The sequence below is a fragment of the Schistocerca americana genome, chromosome 2 (assembly GCF_021461395.2).
Source record: "Schistocerca americana isolate TAMUIC-IGC-003095 chromosome 2, iqSchAmer2.1, whole genome shotgun sequence".
In the NCBI taxonomy this organism is placed as follows: Eukaryota; Metazoa; Arthropoda; class Insecta; order Orthoptera; family Acrididae; genus Schistocerca; species Schistocerca americana.
This window is the reverse complement of record NC_060120.1, coordinates 983,337,793-983,359,534: the sequence shown is the minus strand read 5'-3', so window position 1 is coordinate 983,359,534 and position 21,742 is coordinate 983,337,793. Positions and strand designations below refer to the sequence as shown.

General features: G+C 38.8%; 2 protein-coding genes across 2 annotated transcripts in view; both read right to left on the bottom strand.

Annotated features, from left to right (window-relative positions):
• The window catches only part of LOC124596265 (dynein axonemal heavy chain 7), a 1,038,560-nt gene that overhangs the window by 984,251 nt on the left and 32,567 nt on the right, over nucleotides 1-21,742 (bottom strand). The gene's annotated exons all lie outside the window — the stretch shown is intronic.
• LOC124596264 (ankyrin-1-like) lies at nucleotides 12,461-16,009 on the bottom strand. Its single transcript, XM_047135339.1, has one exon. The coding sequence runs from the start codon at nucleotides 15,225-15,227 to the stop codon at nucleotides 13,212-13,214; it is 2,016 nt and encodes a 671-aa protein (XP_046991295.1). The 5' UTR covers nucleotides 15,228-16,009; the 3' UTR covers nucleotides 12,461-13,211.

The following is a 21,742-nucleotide window of genomic DNA, read 5'->3' as shown; positions in this document are numbered from 1 at the left end:
GAGGCATCAAGGGATCATCAATTTAGTATTGGAGGGCAGCGTGGAGGGTAAAAATCATAGAGGGAGACCAAGAGATGAATACACTAAGCAGATTCAGAAGGATGTAGGCTGCAGTAGGTACTGGAAGATGAAAAAGCTTGCACAGGATAGAGTAGCATGGAGAGCTGCATCAAACCAGTCTCTGGACTGAAGACCATAATAAAAACATCAAAATCTGATTTTTCACAATTTTCTTCAGACAGCACATCATCATGGAGAACCATATCATCTGTAAACTGTCTGAGGTTATTATTAAAATTGTCAGCCAGTTTATTGATATACAGCATGAAATCAAATGGTCCAACAAATTCGCTGGGGTTTGACTGAAGTTGCTTGTATCTCTGCTCATGAGTTTTCATCCAATAACATGTTGCACTTTCTCTACTAAGAAATCCTCAATCCCGTCACAAACAGTTGCTGGATATGATGATAACGTCAATAAAAAATTCATTCCTTGATTCACGGTTTGAGAATGTCATGTGAGAAAAGTTGTTGTTGTTGTGGTCTTCAGTCCTGAGACTGGTTTGATGCAGCTCTCCATGCTACTCTATCCTGTGCAAGCTCCTTCATCTCCCAGTACCTACTGCAACCTACATCCTTCTGAATCTGGTTAGTGTATTCATCTCTTGGTCTCCCTCTGCGATTTTTACCCTCCACGCTGCCCTCCAATACTAAACTGGTGATCCCTTGATGCCTCAGAATATGTCCTACCAACCAATCCCTTCTTCTAGTCAAGTTGTGCCACAAACTTCTCTTCTCTCCAATCCTACTGAATACTTCCTCATTAGTTATGTGATCTACCCATCTAATCTTCAGCATTCTTCTGTAGCACCACATTTTGAAAGCTTCTATTCTCTTCTTATCCAAACTATTTATCATCCATGTTTCACTTCCATACATGGCTACACTCCATACAAATACTTTAAGAAACGACTTCCTGACACTTAAATCTATACTCGATGTTAACAAATTTCTCTTCTTCAGAAAGGCTTTCCTTGCCGTTGCCAGTCTACATTTTATATCCTCTCTACTTCGACCATCATTAGTTATTTTGCTCCCCAAATAGCTAAACTCCTTTACTACTTTAAGTGTCTCATTTCCTAATCTAATTCCCTCAGCATCACCCGACTTAATTCCACTACATTCCATTACCCTCGTTTTGCTTTTGTTGATGTTCATCTTATATCCTCCTTTCAAGACCCTGTCCATTCCATTCAACTGCTCTTCCAAGTCCTTTGCTGTCTCTGACAGAATTACAATGTCATTGGCAAACCTCAAAGTTTTTATTTCTTCTCCATGGATTTTAATACCTACTCCGAATTTTTCTTTTGTTTCCTTCACTCCTTGCTCAATATAGAGATTGAAGAACATCGGGGAGAGGCTACAACCCTGTCTCACTCCCTTCCCAACCACAGCTTCCCTTTGATGTCCCTCGACTCTTATAACTGCCATATGGTTACTGTACAAATTGTAAATAGCTTTTCGCTCCCTGTATTTTACCCCTGCCACCTTTAGAATTTGAAAGAGAGTATTCCAGGCAATATTGTCAAAAGCTTTCTCTAAGTCTACAAATGCTAGAAACTTAGGTTTGCCTTTCCTTAATCTAGCTTCTAAGATAAGTCATAGGGTCAGTATTGCCTCACGTGTTCCGATATATATCTATAAAACAACAAAAAAATTTAAAAAACGCTATTACTATGCACAACGAAACCCCTATTTTACATTTTTGTGCAGTTCAGGCTTAAAAATGCAAAATTGAGGAAAAGCAGATTTGAGGAAAATGTTAAAACCCCCCAAAATATGAGCAAAAACATATGAAATTGGGATATATGATTAAAAATTGCAGTCCTCTCCAACACTATGTATAAAATCAGTCTAAGTGAAGGAAATTAAATTTACAATACAATGTCTATACAATAACTTGTGCTAATGAAATCCATCAGTTCTTGAAAAAATCACAGATGTGGAACAGCATGTAAAGACTAATCAAAAAATTGAAATTGGTATCTGGCTACAGGGTAATCAAGCTGTTTTACGACATGCTGCAACTTCAAATTATACATTCAAAACTCATATTTTTGAGAGATGATCCTTTATGCTCAGCCGGTAAAAACCAAGCACTGATGAATATGTTGAATTAAACTAAAAGCATCACAGCAGTTAAGTGTTTAAACCATAAGCATAAATGTGGACACCTGCTTAATGACATACTTCGTCACCTTTGCTGTTAATGTTTAATGCTTTTCTTATGAGCTGCACTTCATATTCTCACCACCATTGAAGTGTTGTTTTAAGCTTGATGACAGAAACAAAGACATGAAAAAATGAGTTACTTCCACAACTGAAATTATTAGAAACTGGCTCAGAGAATTTCTGTACACTGTGGAAAATGTAAATTTGAAATAAAGCTCAGGTGCTGCAGTTTTGCCTCGTGCCCTCTATCACTGTCGCCAGTCTTTATGATCTACAGTGTGTGGTGTATGTGATGCAAATTCTGTACATGAGTTGTTGTTGTTGTTGTGGTCTTCAGTCCTGAGACTGGTTTGATGCAGCTCTCCATGCTACTCTATCCTGTGCAAGCTTTTTCATCTCCCAGTACCTACTGCAACCTACATCCTTCTGAATCTGCTTAGTGTATTCATCTCTTGGTTTCCCTCTATGATTTTTACCCTCCACAGTGCCCTCCAATACTAAATTGGTGATCCCTTGATGCCTCAGAACATGTCCTACCAACCGATCCCTTCTTCTGGTCAAGTTGTGCCACAAACTTCTCTTCTCCCCAATCCTATTCAATACTTCCTCATTAGTTATGTGATCTACCCATCTAATCTTCAGCATTCTTCTGTAGCACCACATTTCTAAAGCCTCTATTCTCTTCTTGTCCAAACTATTTATTTTCCATGTTTCACTTCCATACATGGCTACACTCCATACAAATACTTTCAGAAATGACTTCCTGACACTTAAATCAACACTGGATGTTAACAAATTTCTCTTCTTCAGAAACGCTTTCCCTGCCATTGCCAGCCTACATTTTATATCCTCTCTACTTCGACCATCATCAGTTATTTTGCTCCCCAAATAGCAAAACTCCTTTACTACTTTAAGTGCCTCATTTCCTAATCTAATTCCCTCAGCATCACCCAACTTAATTCGACTACATTCCATTATCCTTGTTTTGCTTTTGTTGATGTTCATCTTATATCCTCCTTTCAAGACACTGTCCATTCCATTCAACTGCTCTTCCAAGTCCTTTGCTGTCTCTGACAGAATTACAATGTCATCGGCGAACCTCAAAGTTTTTATTTCTTCTCCATGAATTTTAATACCTACTCCGAATTTTTCTTTTGTTTCCTTTACTGCTTGCTCAATATAAAGATTGAACAACATCGGGGAGAGGCTACAACCCTGTCTTACTCCTTTCCCAACCACTGCTTCCCTTTCATGTCCCTCGACTCTTATAACTGCCATCTGGTTTCTGTACGAATTGTAAATAGCCTTTCACTCCCTGTATTTTACCCCTGCCACCTTTAGAATTTGAAAGAGAGTATTCCAGTCAACATTGTCAAAAGCTTTCTCTAAGTCTACAAATGTTAGAAACGTGGGTTTGCCTTTCCTTAATCTTTCTTCTAAGATAAGTCGTAAGGTCAGTATTGCCTCACGTGTTCCAGTGTTTCTACGGAATCCAAACTGATCTTCCCCGAGGTTGGCTTCTACTAGTTTTACCATTTGTCTGTAAAGAATTCGTGTTAGTATTTTGCAGCTGTGACTTATTAAACTGATAGTTCGGTAATTTTCACATCTGTCAACACCTGCTTTCTTTGGGATTGGAATTATTATACTCTTCTGGAAATCTGAGGGTATTTCGCCTGTTTCATACATCTTGCTCACCAGATGGTAGCGTTTTGTCAGGACTGGCTCTCCCAAGACGGTCATTAGTTCCAATGGAATGTTGTCTACTCCGGGGGCCTTGTTTCGACTCAGGTTTTTCAGTGCTCTGTCAAACTCTTCACGCAGTATCACATCTCCCATTTCATCTTCATCTACATCCTCTTCCACTTCCATAATATTGTCCTCAAGTACATCGCCCTTGTATAGACCCTCTATATACTCCTTCCACCTTTCTGCTTTCCCTTCTTTGCTTAGAACTGGGTTTCCATGTGAGCTCTTGATATTCATACAAGTCGTTCTCTTATCTCCAAAGGTCTCTTTAATTTTCCTGTAGGCAGTATCTATCTTACCCCTAGTGAGATAGGCCTCTACATCCTTACATTTGTCCTCTAGCCATCCCTGCTTAGCCATTTTGCACTTCCTGTCGATCTCATTTTTGAGACGTTTGTATTCATTTTTGCCTGCTTCATTTACTGCATTTTTATATTTTCTCCTGTCATCAATTAAATTCAATATTTCTTCTGTTACCCAAGGATTTCTACTAGCCCTCGTCTTTTTACCTACTAGATCCTCTGCTGCCTTTGCTACTTCATCCCTCAAAGCTACCCATTCTTCGTCTACTGTATTTCTTTCCCCCATTCCTGTCAATTGTTACCTTATGCTCTCCCTGAAACTCTGTACAACCTCTGGTTCTTTCAGTTTGTCCAGGTCCCATCTCCTTAAATTCCCACCTTTTTGCAGTTTCTTCAGTTTTAATCTACAGGTCATAACCAATAGATTGTGGTCAGAGTCCACATCTGCCCCTGGAAATGTCTTACAATTTAAAACCTGGTTCCCAAATCTCTGTCTTACCATTATATAATCTATCTGATACCTTTTAGTATCTCCAGGGTTCTTCCATGTATACAACCTTCTTTCATGATTCTTAAACCAAGTGTTAGTTATGATTATGTTGTGCTCTGTGCAAAATTCTACCAGGCGGCTTCCTCTTTCATTTCTTAGCCCCAATCCATAGTCACCTACTATGTTTCCTTCTCTCCCTTTTCCTACACTCGAATTCCAGTCACCCACGACTATTAAATTTTCGTCTCCCTTCACAATCTGAATAATTTCTTTTATATCATCATACATTTCTTCAATTTCTTCGTCATCTGCAGAGCTAGTTGGCATATAAACTTGTACTACTGTAGTAGGTGTGGGCTTTGTATCTATCTTGGCCACAATAATGCGTTCACTATGCTGTTTGTAGTAGCTTACCCACATTCCTATTTTCCTATTCATTATTAAGCCTACTCCTGCATTACCCCTATTTGATTTGTGTTTATAACCCTGTAGTCACCTGACCAGAAGTCTTGTTCCTCCTGCCACCGAACTTCACTAATTCCCACTATATCTAACTTTAACCTATCCATTTCCCTTTTTAAATTTTCTAACCTACCTGCGCGATTAAGGGATCTGACATTCCACGCTCCGATCCGTAGAACGCCAGTTTTCTTTCTCCTGATAACGACATCCTCTTGTGTAGTTCCCGCCCGGAGATCCGAATGGGGGACTATTTTACCTCCGGAATATTTTACCCAAGAGGACGCCATCATCATTTAATCATACAGTAAAGCTGCATGCCCTCGGGAAAAATTACAGCTGTAGTTTCCCCTTGCTTTCAGCCGTTCGCAGTACCAGCACAGCAAGGTCGTTTTGGTTATTGTTACAAGGCCAGATCAGTCAATCATCCAGACTGTTGCCCTTGCAACTACTGAAAAGGCTGCTGCCCGTCTTCTACATGAGTAGTTTATGTATTTGCTGCAATTTTATCATGTTTGATTTGAACACAAAAGTCTTTAAAACATGCTATCACAAAACCTTTGTTCTACTTCTGTGTGACTTCTTTGTCATAGCACATCATCTGCATGAAAAGTACGTTTTTAGCTTTCACCCCTACCAGCACTCCCGTCACCATAGGGCCACTCCTCCTCTCCACACCTCCAGTAGTTGAGGTCATTTTACGTGTGTTACTGTGGTGTGGTGGCTATGCTGACTATTGGATGACTTAACAAGTCGCCAGCCAATAAGAGATCACGCAGACCACCGGCAGTACACCCAATTCAACGAGATCTCACAAAATTGCCAGGACAGTCTAAGAACTACAAGAGTTCACTAGCCAGAAATGGGCAACATGCCCTTGATTATGACTGGGCATATTCTTTGAGACTCAGAGTTTGAATTTAAATGGTTGATTGTTGATATTGCTGCAGAATACAGAAGATAAATGTTGCAAGCGATGCTGGCAGCACCTCTCTCACATCTCCCCTCTCCACAACGGCCAATATTCCCTTAATTCTGCCACCACCCATAGTGCAAACCAACTGTCTTTTGAGCCATTTACCATTTGTTCAGTCACATCAAATGTCAATTGGAAGAAAATGGGATGAAGTCAAGCGAGATGCCAAGTAAAAATTTAGAACCGAAGTAAATCTTACTAGGAACAAATGTAACATCAGGGAATTTTTAGCATTGATCTTATGGGTTTTTCACATGGGCTACAAATTTCTGGTGTACAATTATGAAAAACATAAAAATCAGAAACTGCAAAATCAAATTTCCAGGCATATATATTTATAAATTCTTTTATGCAGAAGGAGCTGTTAAGCAGATTTGATTTCAGTTTATGTTTGGATATAACAAAATTTTCTATTACATTCTCTACTTTATGGGGTAAGTAGTTAAAAATTTCCATGGCTGCATACCTCACTTCTTTCTGTATCACGAGTGATAACACAAGTCACTTCTTCTTCAAATATTATAATGTGGTTTTGGAATCATCATTGATCATTGACAACTAACTTAACAAAGGAATTAATGTACCACGAGGCTGTTGTCGGTAGGCCGGCTGTTTAAAGATCTAACTACAAGAGGTTCTAGATTAGACACTACTCATTATCCTTATTAAGTTGGCTCAAATGGCTCTGAGCACTATGGGACTTAACTTCTGAGGTCATCAGTCCCCTAGAACGTAGAACTAATTAAACCTAACTAACCTAAGGACATCACACACATCCATGCCCGAGGCAGGATTCAAACCTGCGACCGTAGTGGTCGTGCGGCTCCAGACTGTAGCGCCTAGAACCGCTCGACCACTTCGGCCGACCCTTATTAAGTGATTCTGAGCAACTACTACTTTCTTCATAAAGGCAAGTTACCTCAGAATATGATACGATAAGAGGTTAGAGGGTGAAAACACTAAAAGTAAGGCAACCTTCCGACAATGTCATCTCCAAAATCTGTAATTATCTGTAACACGAAAGTTCCAGAGCTTAGGCACTTAAAGACGATCTATAACATATGATTTTCGGTTCAGATTCTTTTTAGTATAAACATCTATGAATTTAGAACATTCTATTTCATTTACTGATTTGTCCTTGTCCATTTTCTGTAGAGTGTGTTAATAAATACTCAACTAGTGGCTCATTGTCCGAGGATATTTTAATGTTGATTTTTTATTGCCTGATAGTACTGATTAAGGACGGCTATAGTTGTTGATATGCAGCTGTGATTTGTTTGGTAAGATAAATTTCCCAGTGTAAATTGAAGGTCGTAGTGCAACAGCTACTAATAAGTTGTTCTTCACCAAAATACTGTCTGTGATTTGGGTGTAAATTCTCTTAAAAATAGTTTACCTGACCTTGTTGGTCAAATGACCAGCATCTACTTCTACATCAACTTACATACTCTGCAAGCCATGATACCACTACTAGTCATTTCAGTTACTGTTCTATACACAAATGGAGCAAGAAAGAGAGAACTGTCTCTATTCCTCCATATAAGCCCTAATTTCTCTCTTCTTGTCTTTGCAGTCTGTAAGTGAAATGTATGTTGACAGCAACAGAATTGTTCTCCAATCAGCTGCAGGTATTTGTGCTCCAAATTGTCTCAATAGTGTTTCATGAAAGAATGTCATCTTCGTTCGAGGGATGCCCATCTGAGGTCACAAAACATCTCTGTAACACTTGCATGTTGACAGAACCTACCAATAACAAATCGAGCAGCAACCTCTGAACTGCTTTGGTGTCATCCTTTACAACCTGATGGTGACGTCATCCTTTACAACCTGTTCCTTATGCAGTCTCCTTTATAGATGAGCGAGACTTTCCTAAAACTTGCCCAATAAACCGAAGTTCGTCTTTCCACCTTCCTTATCACCATCCTTACATGCTCATTCCAGGTGATATCACATTGCAACATTAGGCCTAGATATTTCATAGAAATGACTCTGCCATACAGCACACAACATACACTGTGTTCAAACATTACAGGATTGTTTTTACTACTCGTTTGCATTAACTTACATTTTTCAACATTTAAAGCAAGTTGCCATTCATTGCACCAAATAGAAATTCTGTCTAAGTCATCATAAGTCCCTCTACAGTTACTCAGTGACAATACAGGGTCATCAGCAAACAGTTGCGCTCACCTATTGGATCACTTACGTGTATAGAGAATAAGAGAGGTCCTACCACACTTTTCTGGGGCAACAAAACAGGCTCAGATAATAATAGAAAATTGCATGGTTCTACTGTTCATTATATGCCTTAAAGCGACTGTTTGTAACAAGTCAAAATCAGTACCCTATAAACATAGATGTAATTACACCTGACAAAAATTATTTTACCACCACAAAAACCACAGCCACTTTAAAATCGCAGAAATTTTGTGCACCATAAAAAGATAAATATTATGATCCTATTGTCCTTCCAGGTGAGTTGACTGAGTTTCCAGCAAGGTGAAACCACCGATGCCAGAAGAAACTGGGAATCATCATTCACTGAAATATAAAAGGATTTCAATGCATTCACTCAAGTGGAATACATAAAATGTTACACAAGGAAAATACTGCACAACAAAATCATAACCATTCAGAGAGTAGAAGAATTATGGAAAAGTAGAAGAGAACTATAAACTATAAAGCAAACAACGTAGACAAATAATCTATTTTGTAAACATTTCTGACAGTACTTTGAGCCCTGTTTTTCTAAAAGCAAACAAGGGTAGAGTGCAATAAAAGCAGGGAAAATGGGTGGATAACACCTGCAATTAAGTTATCTTGCATCAGGAATACAGAGCTCTACTTAATTTCGAGGAAAAGCTGTAGAGAAAAATCCATTACCAATGGTATTTTTAAGTCCTCCAAGCTGTTATCTGAGAGGCTGGATCATGTACTATGCAAAATGATAAAACATTAAAAGAACAAAGCAAAAATTAACTTGAAGCATTGTTACACAAAGAAACAAAATAAAATAAAAAATAAAAACAACCAACAAATGAATCAAAGCCAAGTAAATGAATCTAAGATCCCACATCACTGTGACAATGACACACTGAAATTCTTGGCCACAAATATATTAATTAGTTGCTCATGATAGCAGCAAACATTGCACCTGGTAATAAAAAACTGAACACGTGTGAAACAGAGTCAACCAAGTATGCACTGTAAACACCATAACAGACACCAGTGTGAAATATACTACCCACAACAAGATAACAAAACCATTAGGTCACTGACACAGGTAAATCTTTCAGCTATGTTTTAAAATGCCACCCATGACTTTTGTGATTAGTCATTTGCTAGAAGCATCTGTAAAAACTGATACACCCAAATCAGCAAATTGCAAATCCATTTCACTCATTCTAGTTTTGGTCTAAACATTTTCAGAAAGTGATTTCGAATATAATACTAACTCATTCTGAGCAAATCTGCTTGACTGCTTCTCAGATTTGCTCTCATAATGGAATCTCCACTGAGAAAGCCATATATATCCAAACAACTAAAACCATGGCAGACTTCACAACAAAAATTACCCTGCTACTATGTTCTATTACTTCACCAAGCTTTGGATTAGGTGAACCATAAAATTTTATTAGTTTAATACAAACACGACAGCCTTAACGGCAAAATGCAATTACATGTATAGAGAATCACAGCAAAACAGAACATAGATCACACTGATAAAAAGTATTGAGTCCCATAAGATTCAGCGTTGGATCTGCTTCTGGTCCAACCCCATATAAAGGAGCTCCTACCAACTTAAAATTGTTGTTTGCAAACTATTATTTGATGATAATAAGCATGTTCGCCTGGTGCAAGTCTTTTGAGTTGACACCACTTTGACAACTCGCATGTCAATGGGGATGAAATGACGGTGATAAGGACAACACAACAGCCAGTCCCTGAGCAGAGAAAATCTCCGACCCAGCCGAGAATCGAACCCGGGCCATTACGCATGAAATTCCATCATGCTGACCACTCAGCTACCAGGAGCTGACAACTCAATAATAATAAACTCAGATTAGGCAACTACTGGACAGGCCTACATGATTCACAGAAAACAGTTTAACCCTTAATCTTACAAACAGAAATATTATGCAATTCTGAAACAATAATAGTTGACAAAAATAAACATTAAAGGTCAATCACCACATGAAAACTTTGTACAAAATTATTTGGTTAACACCAAAATAGAGTCACATAAATCAAGAGCCTCTTGAAGACAACAGTATTAATTTATTTTACATACACTCATTCCTTGTAGACTGGGGGAATGCAAACTGTTGTATAACCACTAAAACTTAAAATGTAGCTATCAGAATCACAAGCAATGTAAAGGTACAAGATTCATCTCATCCTCTTTCCCTTCATTAAAGATATTAATCCTTCCAAAGCTGTATGGTTACAAAACAACAGTCATTCTAACGGGATTCTTAAAAACCTCCAATGCATATCACCTTCCAAAGCTGTATGGTTACAAAACAACAGTCATTCTAACGGGATTCTTAAAAACCTCCAATGCATATCAGCAAAACAGTTCTGTGCACACTCATAGAACAAGAAATTGCAAGAATATTCTTGTCTCCCATGCCAGAACATCTGTCTTAATCAGACTAGTCTCCTTCACAGTGGAACACAATTATACATTCATATTCCTAACACCAAGTTGGTAAAGACAGAAAGCCAGTTTAAAAATGGCCTAAGTCAATTACAATAGATCAGAGTTTCTACTCCGTAAATGAATTCCCCATCCAAGGAATTGGAATTTTGTAATGTACAATTATCAGCCATATTATATCAGTCATGTTTGTGATACATTTTATGATTGAAAGACTGTATTGACATAGTCATTTGTATTTATAGTCAAACTTGTCCACAGTAGTCACCCGACATAAATTGCATTAATGTAGTTACAGACTTGCAATTTTCATCTCCGTATTTTCTATCTGCACATCTGTATAAGATGTCACAAAACCAAAACAAAATCAATAAATAATGAAATTGTATTCTGAGGCTATGAATCTTACAGAAATAACACAAAATAGTCTCTTCGAAGATGGTAACCATGTATCTTGATTAGTGCTTTTCTGAGACAGTGGAGATCCTACTCTCACTTACAAATACACATTTCCTATATTATGATATTTGGTAACAATAAACTGTTTCAAATAAACTGTAATTTACATAATCAGATCTTACCCTGTTGGCAATATTCGGGATGGGTTGCGTATTCTGGTACACAGGTCTTCAACAGTGACCTAATGAATGAAATTTGGAAGCCCTATACATCAAAAATAAACTAAAAAATCACTCACTTTTCACTCATTCCATGAAGCACCTAATCATTGAAATTCAAGAACTGATGTCTCCTGTTGAATGGTTGACAATTAGCAATAGCCACTTGAATAAGCTTCTACAGTTACAGGTTTCTAAATATAACCTACCAACAGGAGATATACAACAGTTACTTAGTACATCTGAGGTAATAGTTTCCCCTCTCTTTGCAAAGTAGCGGATTCTTTCCTAATTTTATTATGTTAAATATAGCAGGAGAGAGAGAGAGATTATAAGAGGTCTTCTGAATACATAAGATAATCTTGATAATCTACAGCTACCAGCTACTAGAAGTATATATTAGTGTTCACATCTACATGAAACCACATTTGTAAAATGTTCGGTGTGGAGATGGACAACAAAACCTATATGTTTATATTCCAAAAGGTATTGAACCTCCCATACCCTATACTATCTTTCAGTACATTCCTTTACGGTTTTTCTGAGAGAGCCCACTAATGTTAACCAGTTACCTTCATCATCTGATAGTTGGTTTGTAATGGAACCTCTATAAAGAAAGAATAACTAGAAGTATATATTAGTGTTCACATCTACATGAAACCACATTTGTAAAATGTTAGGTGTGGAGATGGACAACAGTACACCCCTTTACAGGTTTTCTGTTAGAGCCCACTAATGTTAACCAGTTACCTTCATCATCTGATAGTTTGTATGTACTGGAACCACTATAAAGAAAGAATAATCTAGCACATAATTTTACGTTTTCACTATCAAAAAGCTTTTCTTTAATGTCACACACGAATGGAAAATGACAAATATTGAGGTATGTCTTTTACAGTATTTGGATTAAAATAACATCACTGTATTTGGATGACATTCCCATTTGTATGCATCACTTCTTGTTAATTTCAATTCTGATCACTACTGTAGTTATCTACACCTGAATCGCAGTTCCTAATTGTATAATTATGGACACTGTACCTATTTTCAATGTCAGATCCATACAAGTCATAAGTAGTAGCTGGAGTATATAACGGTACAGAATTACACATTCATATTTCAATACAGGGCATGTATTTTTATTATTTTAAATACAGTTTAAACATCAAACTTCATACATTCTTAAATGCCAACATATGAACATGTTTTGCACAATTAATGGAGTGATTAACTGAGGCACTGTTAGAAAATCACATGCATTGTGGGGCTGTAAAGAAATATTTAACATACTAATTATTTTCACATGCTTCTAACAGTGAAGTGAGAGAGAACATTAAACATACACAGGAACAATACATAAGACTGTATCAGTTCTCTAATAAAAACACTAATATTATGAAAATTTATGCATGAATCTAGACTTTAAGCTTCTGAAGTGCTTTACATCAGAAAATGCTTAGTGGTAAATATTAACATGAATACTGATGCTTAGGGGCATTCATACCAATCTGATAAGCAATACCAGATTTTCAAACCTTAATGTTGTTTAAACACTTTATAGATTACAGGACACTAAAATATCCCTTCACAGAGTACAAAATCTCAGGAAATCAATATCAAGTCATGAAACTTGAACTACTTCAGTCAAATCATTCACTGCCATAAATTAGTAATAACAAAGTAATCTACTCTATTAAAATGAGTAATAACGAAGCACTCTACATTATTACAAATCACACAACAATTTACAAAGTTCCTCATACCCATTTTTTGAAGCTATTTGTGTCAGAGTTTCTTTATTTATATTTTTGCAGTTTTTTATGGCAAGAAATTCGGCATATTGTGTGCCCTTCAATTCATTTAACTCTTTTAGCACTGTATTATCCTTTTTCCTTATTCTGGTAAACATACTTCTAATCAGTTTTAGAGTCTCTGAAACTTCCTTATTTCCTCCTTCTTGGGCGAAATGTAAAGGTGTTTTTTTGCCCGTTTTGGTTTTGGCATTATACACTGCACCATGTTTCAGTAAGGTGCACAATATTTCATGATGTCCAAATTTTGCTGCATAATGTAAAGGAGTAATGCCATTACTGTTGCTGAGATTAATATCAACCCCATTCTTAAGCAAAACATTAACAACGGCTAACTGTCCTTTCCAACATGCATACGTAAGTGGTGTTTCATACTTGATACTTCTGCTGTTGACTGGTGCCCCTTCTTGAACACATTTTTCAATTTCAGCGCAGTTAGCTGTTTTCACTGCTTGAAACAGCTTTCCGATTGTGTGCAATACAGCGCTTACGTTCTCGTTTCTTTGTTGCGCAGCAATCTCTGAAACGGTAAAGTTACCAAACTGAGACAAGGCCTTCGCATCGTAATATGCACCATTCTCTAACAGGCACCGAGCAACTACCGGATCGTTAGCCTTTACAGCTAGGTGCAGAGCTGTTTCATCATTGTTTCGTTTGGCATTTATATCTGCTCCGTTTTCAATGAGAGTTTTCACGGTATTTAGTTTCGAATCTCGGCCCTGTGCACGACATTGTTCCGACTTTCGGAGAGAACCGTCTTCTGCTGCTAAATGAAGTGGCGTACAGTTTTTGTTATCAGTTACATTAACTTCGGCTCCTTTAGCCAAAAGATATTTGACTACGTCGGCATGCCGGTAGATTGCTGCGAAATGCAATGCTGTTGTCTGCTCGCAAGTCCTCGCATTAACTTCAGCACCATTGGCGATAAGAATTTTTATAGTATCCAAACAGCCTGTAACAGCTGCACTGTGCAATGATGTCCACTTTCGATCGTCAGTGGCATTAACGTCAGCTTTATTCTCGATCAGGATGTTCGTTATATCAACGGAATCGTACATTGCAGCAAGGTTCAAGGGTGTTATTCCAGTCCTGTCCCTTGCATTCACGTTAGCTCCTTTCGCAATCAAAAGTCTGGCGGTTTCTGCTGGGTATCCGCTCTGTGCTGTGTTATGCAAAGGAGTCCTCCATCCCACGTCATCTCTTTCATTCACATCTGCTCCACAGTTAATCAAAAACTGACTTACTGCAGACTGTCTGTTATGTGTGGCCGCATGCAATGGGGTAATGCCTGCCAAATTCTTTGCATTAATCTCAGCCTCGTTCTGGATCAGCAGCTTTGTTATGTTAATATTTCCCTTTTCTGCTGCGAAATGCAATGGTGTCGAACGGTCTGAGTTTCTAGCATTTATAACAGCACCCTGTAGTATAAGAAATCTGGCTACGTCTTCAAAATTCTGCGCCGCAGCACAAAATAAAGGAGTATGTTTTTTGTCGTCCTCAGCATTTACGTCTGCATTCGCAGAAACCAGCGCTTCCACTATGGGCAAACGGCCGTTCTGCGCTGCAACGTGCAGCGGAAACACTCCGGAGCTACTCTTGGCGTTCACATTAGCGCCGGCATCAATCAAAGTGAGCGCGAGGTTCGGGTTAGCATTTTTAGCTGCTATATGTAACGGCGTCATGCCCCGCTCCAATTTCTTCGACATTGGAGTTGGGACGGACGCCTGTGCATTTACATTACAACCTCGTGTTATAAGTGTTTTAAGAATGTCCAAATGGCCCTGTTCGGCAGCGATATGTATCGGTCGTACCTTGAACAAGTCTGCGGCTTCGACGTCTGCTCCTCTCGCCAACATTTCCATGACACCTTGCAAGTTGCCGGCTTCTACTTCCGCATGGAGGAGTGCTGTCACGATGTCGATCGCGTACATGGTTCACAAAATACGTCGTGGACAAGGGAAACAGCTTAATCAAACACAACCTTTTCCTGAACAAACTCTCGAAATTTCTACCACAGTCCACCGTCGTATGAAAAGCTGCTTGCGAATCCCTAACACAAGCACTCAAACAAATGAAAATACATCTCTCAGGTACTCCAATATCGGCGACATTAATCCACGTCGGTAGTTCAAAATCAAGAAAAATGTATCTACGAAGTGGTCAAGCTGATACTACCGCAAAATAACACTACAATCATTGCACAATCTCATTGAAATACTAGCAATACACAACACTTCAAAACTCACACTCCGCTCCTCGAACAGCCCTATTCAAATATGAATAGTACTGCCGACACGTCGAATCCTTCAAAAATGTGTGTACTTGGTGAATCCCCTTCGCGGCGTCAACAGGTACACCAAATTTAACAGACGGACTTATGTGATTAACAACTACACACGTAATACACCTCCACTATCGCAAAATGCAAAGAGAACTGTAATGTCACAAATCCGTATGTGTGTTGTGACAGCTATAGCGAACATTCAAACGTACACTCTGCACTCAATATGTGCACGTAAACTCTCGGAATCTGGCGCCAACTGTCGAGACAAAACTATCGCCTCGGATCCACCCCTGTGCTCGGATCTGCCGACAACGCCTTGCGTTTTCCCCACCAGATACCGCTCGTGCTGCTTACTCCACAGCTGATTTTAACTGATGCTTATTGACCGGTCCGTTGCCGGTCCACACACAACGATTTGTCTGCGCTCATCACAACTGCGCAGACAAAGTGTAGCATGCGGACCGGAAATTTGCGCATATATGACATGCACCCAAGTTGGAGGTTATCTGAGAAATCTGTGCACACAAATCACATCTACGCAAATATATCGCGTTTGGACAGGTGATCGCCGCAATCCTGGCGTGCGAAACGTTTTTGATTCAACTGTTCGTTCTTCAGTCTAGTGAGCAGCGAAGGGGTTAAACACGGAGTTGCTTACAATACTGTAATTGAGTAGTTATACAAAATAAAAATAAAAACATTCTTTTACCACAGAGAAGGCAACGAAGTCTATTCGATCCAGAGACTGGGAACATCAAATATATACGCAAGCTTGTGTTATTTTGAATTTCCCTGATTACTGACCAATCAGGAAACACAGAGAGCCAGTACGAACACTATTGATTGTTTGACAAACGTCTAATCAAACAATAACAGACCTTGCCGCTTATTTGCTGTACACACACTACGATTTATTTATTTACGTTTAGGTCCAACTGCCAACTGAACCTTCCAACGTTATCCGCTAGGCGATAGTGAGCAGTAATGTTATTAAAATAGTCCCTTGTGGTATGCCAGACGCTATTTTTACATCGGATCATATCTCTCCGTTCAGAAAGACAAATTGGGTACTATTTTCTAGTAATTCTTCAGCCTAGTCACATAGCTGGTCTGATCGTCTGGTAAGCTGGTATTTCGTTCATGAGGTAATTAGGGAATTGCATCGAACGCAAGAGGGGGGTGAGATTGCAAACAAGATAATCCGCCCCCCCCCCCAAACACCCAACAGGAATCTGGAGTACAGACTTCTTGTTCAGTGCAGAAGACTCATACACATATAGAAATAAGTGTGTAGGTTCCGCTAGAATGTAAGTTTAGACAATATGAGCTGAATGTGGACGACTAGAATGAAAAATACTATGGCTTTAGCAATTGTTACATTGGTCCCTACAATGTTCATGGGAAATTGCGCCATTTCCTCCGGCGCACTTAAAGTTTCACTCTGACCTAAAGTCAAGGCAGATGCAGCGCTGGAATGGGGCGCCAAATCTCTCTCTCTCTCTCTCTCTCTCTCTCTCTCTCTTATCGACTCTCCCCGTACCTGCTGTTCGGATACAACCCGACGCAAAGACTTCTACAAAGCAGATCGTAGGGCTAACCCCTGAAAAAAAGCGGCCGTGCTTGTTTCAAACACAATAAAGCCACTGCAAAAAAAATCGTCAGTTGTCGGAAAAGTACGGTAGTTTTTTGAAACATTTGCTTACACGTTTTTATCTGGTACATATTCCACACTTAGCGTGACAGTAGCGATTTTGTACCCACACTTTGCGCGACAGTAGTGCTTTTGTACTAAAGTTCTCATTTTTCGAGTTTTTTAGAAAAATTATTCGTTTACAACTCGCCTTAAATGGTTATAACAGTATTCTGGGCGTTTTAAGGTTTTTTGAGGTGCATAATCAGAGTTTTTATGCTTTACGTAGCTAAAGGCCACTGCCAGTCAGGGTGAGCCCCATTCATGGTGCCCTGATTTGAGTAGAAAAAGTACATCACAACATTGTCAACCTTCGAAGGTATGTCGATGGAACCGTATTTTAGTTTCGACGAAAGCAGCTCCGTTTTACTACATTGTACGCCTATGCGCACTGCATGCCTTCTAGTCAACTTGGCAACCAATGTCGAAGAAGGCAATAATGGAAGACGGCATAGCACAAAGGAGCGGTTTATTTCCCGCCTCCCTTTGTTACGCGGTACAGCAGCGAACTCAGAAACAAGGAAGGAAGAATGAACCACAAAGGAAGCAAGCATCCGCTCCGTAAAACGTATGTTTGTCAGATTCGTTGTTTCCTAACCACCGCATTCGTGAAACAAGCACACAGTCGTACCAACACAGTTTGTTAAATTTGATTTCACTCTGAGGCAACAGCCACGTTGTGTGTATCGTGTTGCTAAGTGATTTGACACTGTACGCTATTCATACTAAGGGCGGCAATTGATCATCGGTCTTAGCACACGTTCACGGCCGTTGTCACGCCATTGCAAGTAGGCCCAAATTATGTTAATTTAGTTTAATTTGTGGTGAGGTATTATGGGACCAAACTGCTGAGGTCATGGGTCCCTAAGCTTACGCACTACTTAATCTAACTTTAACTTACGTTAAGGACAACACTCACACCCAACCTTCGACGGGGGAAGTCACGCGGACCGTGACACGGCGTTCTACACCGCGTGGCCCCAAATTATGTATTAAATATTTACCGTTAATGAAACTTTTAAGTGGTTCTAAAGCAAGGTTACACAAATCACAAGTAGTCCAGGGCCAAATCAAAACTAGAAACTAAATCACGGGCCACAGCATCAATAACGTTGGATATAATATTTGAAATCAATGAAAATTGTTCATTATTCCAATTATTAATTATTTTATTATATGTTTTCGTTGAACTGTGACACAGAAATAGCCGACATGCTGTACAGATATATAAACTTGGTGAAATCAAACAAATATTATTTTTAAACTCATGAATAAATACATTGTTTTCAAAATATTTTTATTAAAAGACACATTTAATAACGGCGAGGAATACCTATTTTAACAGCACACTAGCATGACAAACGGTTACGGTTTTCATAAACAGTATAAAAATAGTAGTAAAGGAGTTTTGCTATTTGGGGAGCAAAATAACATGATGGTCGAAGTAGAGAGGATATAAAATGTAGACTGGCAATGGCAAGGAAAGCATTTCTGAAGAAGAGAAATTTGTTAACATCGAGTATAGATTTAAGTGTCAGGAAGTCGTTTCTGAAAGTATTTGTATGGAGTGTAGCCATGTATGGAAGTGAAACATGGACAGTAAATAGTTTGGATAAGAAGAGAATAGAAGCTTTCGAAATGTGGTGCTACAGAAGAATGCTGAAGATTAGATGGGTAGATCACATAACTAATGAGGAGGTATTGAATAGAATTGGGGAGGAGTTTGTGGCACAACTTGACAAGAAGAAGGGACCGGTTGGTAGGACATGTTCTGAGGCATCAAGGGATCACAAATTTAGCATTGGAGGGTATCGTGGAGGGTAAAAATCGTAGAGGGAGACCAAGAGATGAATACACTAAGCAGATTAAGAAGGATATAGGTTGCAGTAAGTACTGGGAGATGAAGAAGCTTGCACAGGATAGAGTAGCATGGAGAGCTGCATCAAACCAGTCTCAGGACTGAAGGCAACAACAACAACAACAACAACAAAGAACAACATAAAAATATACTAAACTGAAACAAAGCTTTAATGTGAGACGTTGCATCTCACGTCAGCTGACAAGTTTTTCAAAGTCTGGAGTCATATTTGACGTTGAGATTTTAAGTTCTGTTTTCTAAACGTTCTTCAGTTACACAAGGGCGAAATTTGCTTTTGTTTAAGTTCAGAACAGAAAATATTTGTTTGCATATGTAAGTGATGTAAAACATGCTGAATGCTTTAACTGCCGGCCGCGGTGGTCTTGCGGTTAAGGCGCTCAGTCCGGAACCGCGCGACTGCTACGGTCGCAGGTTCGAATCCTGCCTCGGGCATGGATGTGTGTAATGTCCTTAGCTTAGTTAGGTTTAAGTAGTTCTAAGTTCTAGGGGACTGATGACCACAGATGTTAAGTCCCATAGTGCTCAGAGCCATTTGAATGCTTTAACTGCTGGATCTCTTAGGTTATTAAATTTATTTCTGTCCAAGTGTTTACAGATATCCAGAAGACCACACTCCTTGTGCTTGGTTTTATACCTTGGAGAACACTTAATTTCTATTATCTCCACATGTAAGTCCATAGGTGTCTTTCCTGGGATTATAGAAAAAGGATCTTCAACACCATGAACACTGTTTCCTCCGCTTTTGACAACGCAAACCTCTTGTGTTCTTCAACTAATTTATCAACGCAGCGAAAAATGTCATTGCCAGCACAGCATGTTTCTCTGAAGAAATTACTTTGCAAGCATGAAAATGTATAGGCCATGTCTCCTTTCCGTAATCGGTTTTTGAAGTGTGCAAGTTTCATTTTGAAAGCACATACAGCTGCCAATGAATTTACCTGTAGTTTTGAGTCCAGCTCATTTAAGTGTGCCGTCATATCATTGAGAAAACATGTCACTGACCCAATCTTCATTTTTCAGTTCAGGAAGGTCATCTGCATCGATTTTCATAAATTCTACTATTTCCTCTATCAGAGAGAAAAAACACTGTAATACTTTCCCATGACTTAGCCAACTAATGTCCGTATGATACAATAAAATCACGAATTTCTTGCTCACTGTTTATTCAAGAAATCCACGATATGTTCATTTTAAGCCCTCTTGAACGGATGTAGTTTATAACAGAAACATGATATAGTCGGACCCCAGAATTTTGCTACATAACACTTATTGGTGAACAATATAGTGGAATTTGGTTATTGTTTATCCGGCTTCTTCTTCCAATGGTGTTATTGCATATAACGTCTCCAGATTCAGACATTAAAGACTGTGTGATTTTTGTAACTTTTTTAGTAAAATGTCAGAAGTGTACAGTAATTATTTTTCGTCAAATGCATAGTCTGAACAATATAGCTACTATCCCTGACAACTGCAATTATACATAATAGTATCTTTTCTTGTTTTATAAAAAAGCGCTCGTAATAGCCACTACGTCTTCTGTTCGTCTTACTTCCGTTTCCCTTGTTCTTGGAGAATGTGTCATTTACGTTGAGTAAGTGTGTATGCTGTATTAGCCTTGTAACTATTGAAAGTAAACTTCTGATCCCTCATGTCAATGTTTTGAACATTTAAACAATTTCTAGCAATTTGCAGCTGATGCACCGCCGGGAAACAGAACGTCGCTAGTGTCAATTGTGCCAACAAACAGCCGCCATTATAAAGCACTTTAAAATGTTGCAAAATATTTCATGTGTTTTCCCACAGCTGCAGCCACAAAGAAGTTTAAAGTTTTTCAATTAATAATAGGCTGCATAGCAGAGAGCTTGTTTTATTACAGTGTCAGTATTTACAATACTTTAGATCCAAGTTATATACAGCAGCTTTGGCCTTGACTACGAACGAAAGAATCTCAAAATATAGACTATAAATTGTTTAGACGCTTCTTACGATAAAAGTGAAGCCACCAACAAAACGTAAATGCAAAACCAGTATTCTATTCTCTTTACATATTCTTATTTCATTGGCTTGCCTACGGAAGTCTGACCTCTAACGTATGCAAATTTACGTCCTTTATAGCCAGGCTTGGTATCGGAATATCAATTAACGGACCCGTAAGCAAGAATAAAATGAAATAACTGGCACCCTTTTACGTGGAGCCAGAACAATTGATACGGAAATATTAACACATACAGGGTGGTACATTGATAGTGATCGGCCCAAATATCTCACGAAATAAGCATCAAACGGAAAAACTACAAAGAACGAAACTCGTCTAGCTTGAAGGGGGAAACCAGATGGCGCTATGGTTGGCCCGCTAGATGGCGCTGCCAAAGGTCAAACGGATATCAACTGCGGTTTTTTTTTCTTTTTTTTTGTAGGAACCCGCATATTTTATTACATATTCGTGTAATACGTAAAGAAATACGAATGTTTTAATTGGACCACTTTTTTGCTTTGTGATAGATGGCGCTGTAGTAGTCACAAGCGTATAAGTACGTGGTATCACGTAACATTCCGCCAGTGCGGACGGTATTTGCTTCGTGATACATTACCC

What these genes read in the sequence shown, in the direction of transcription:
- LOC124596264 (XM_047135339.1), bottom strand. Translation starts at nt 15,227, where the DNA reads ATGTACGCGATCGACATCGTGACAGCACTCCTCCATGCGGAAGTAGAA.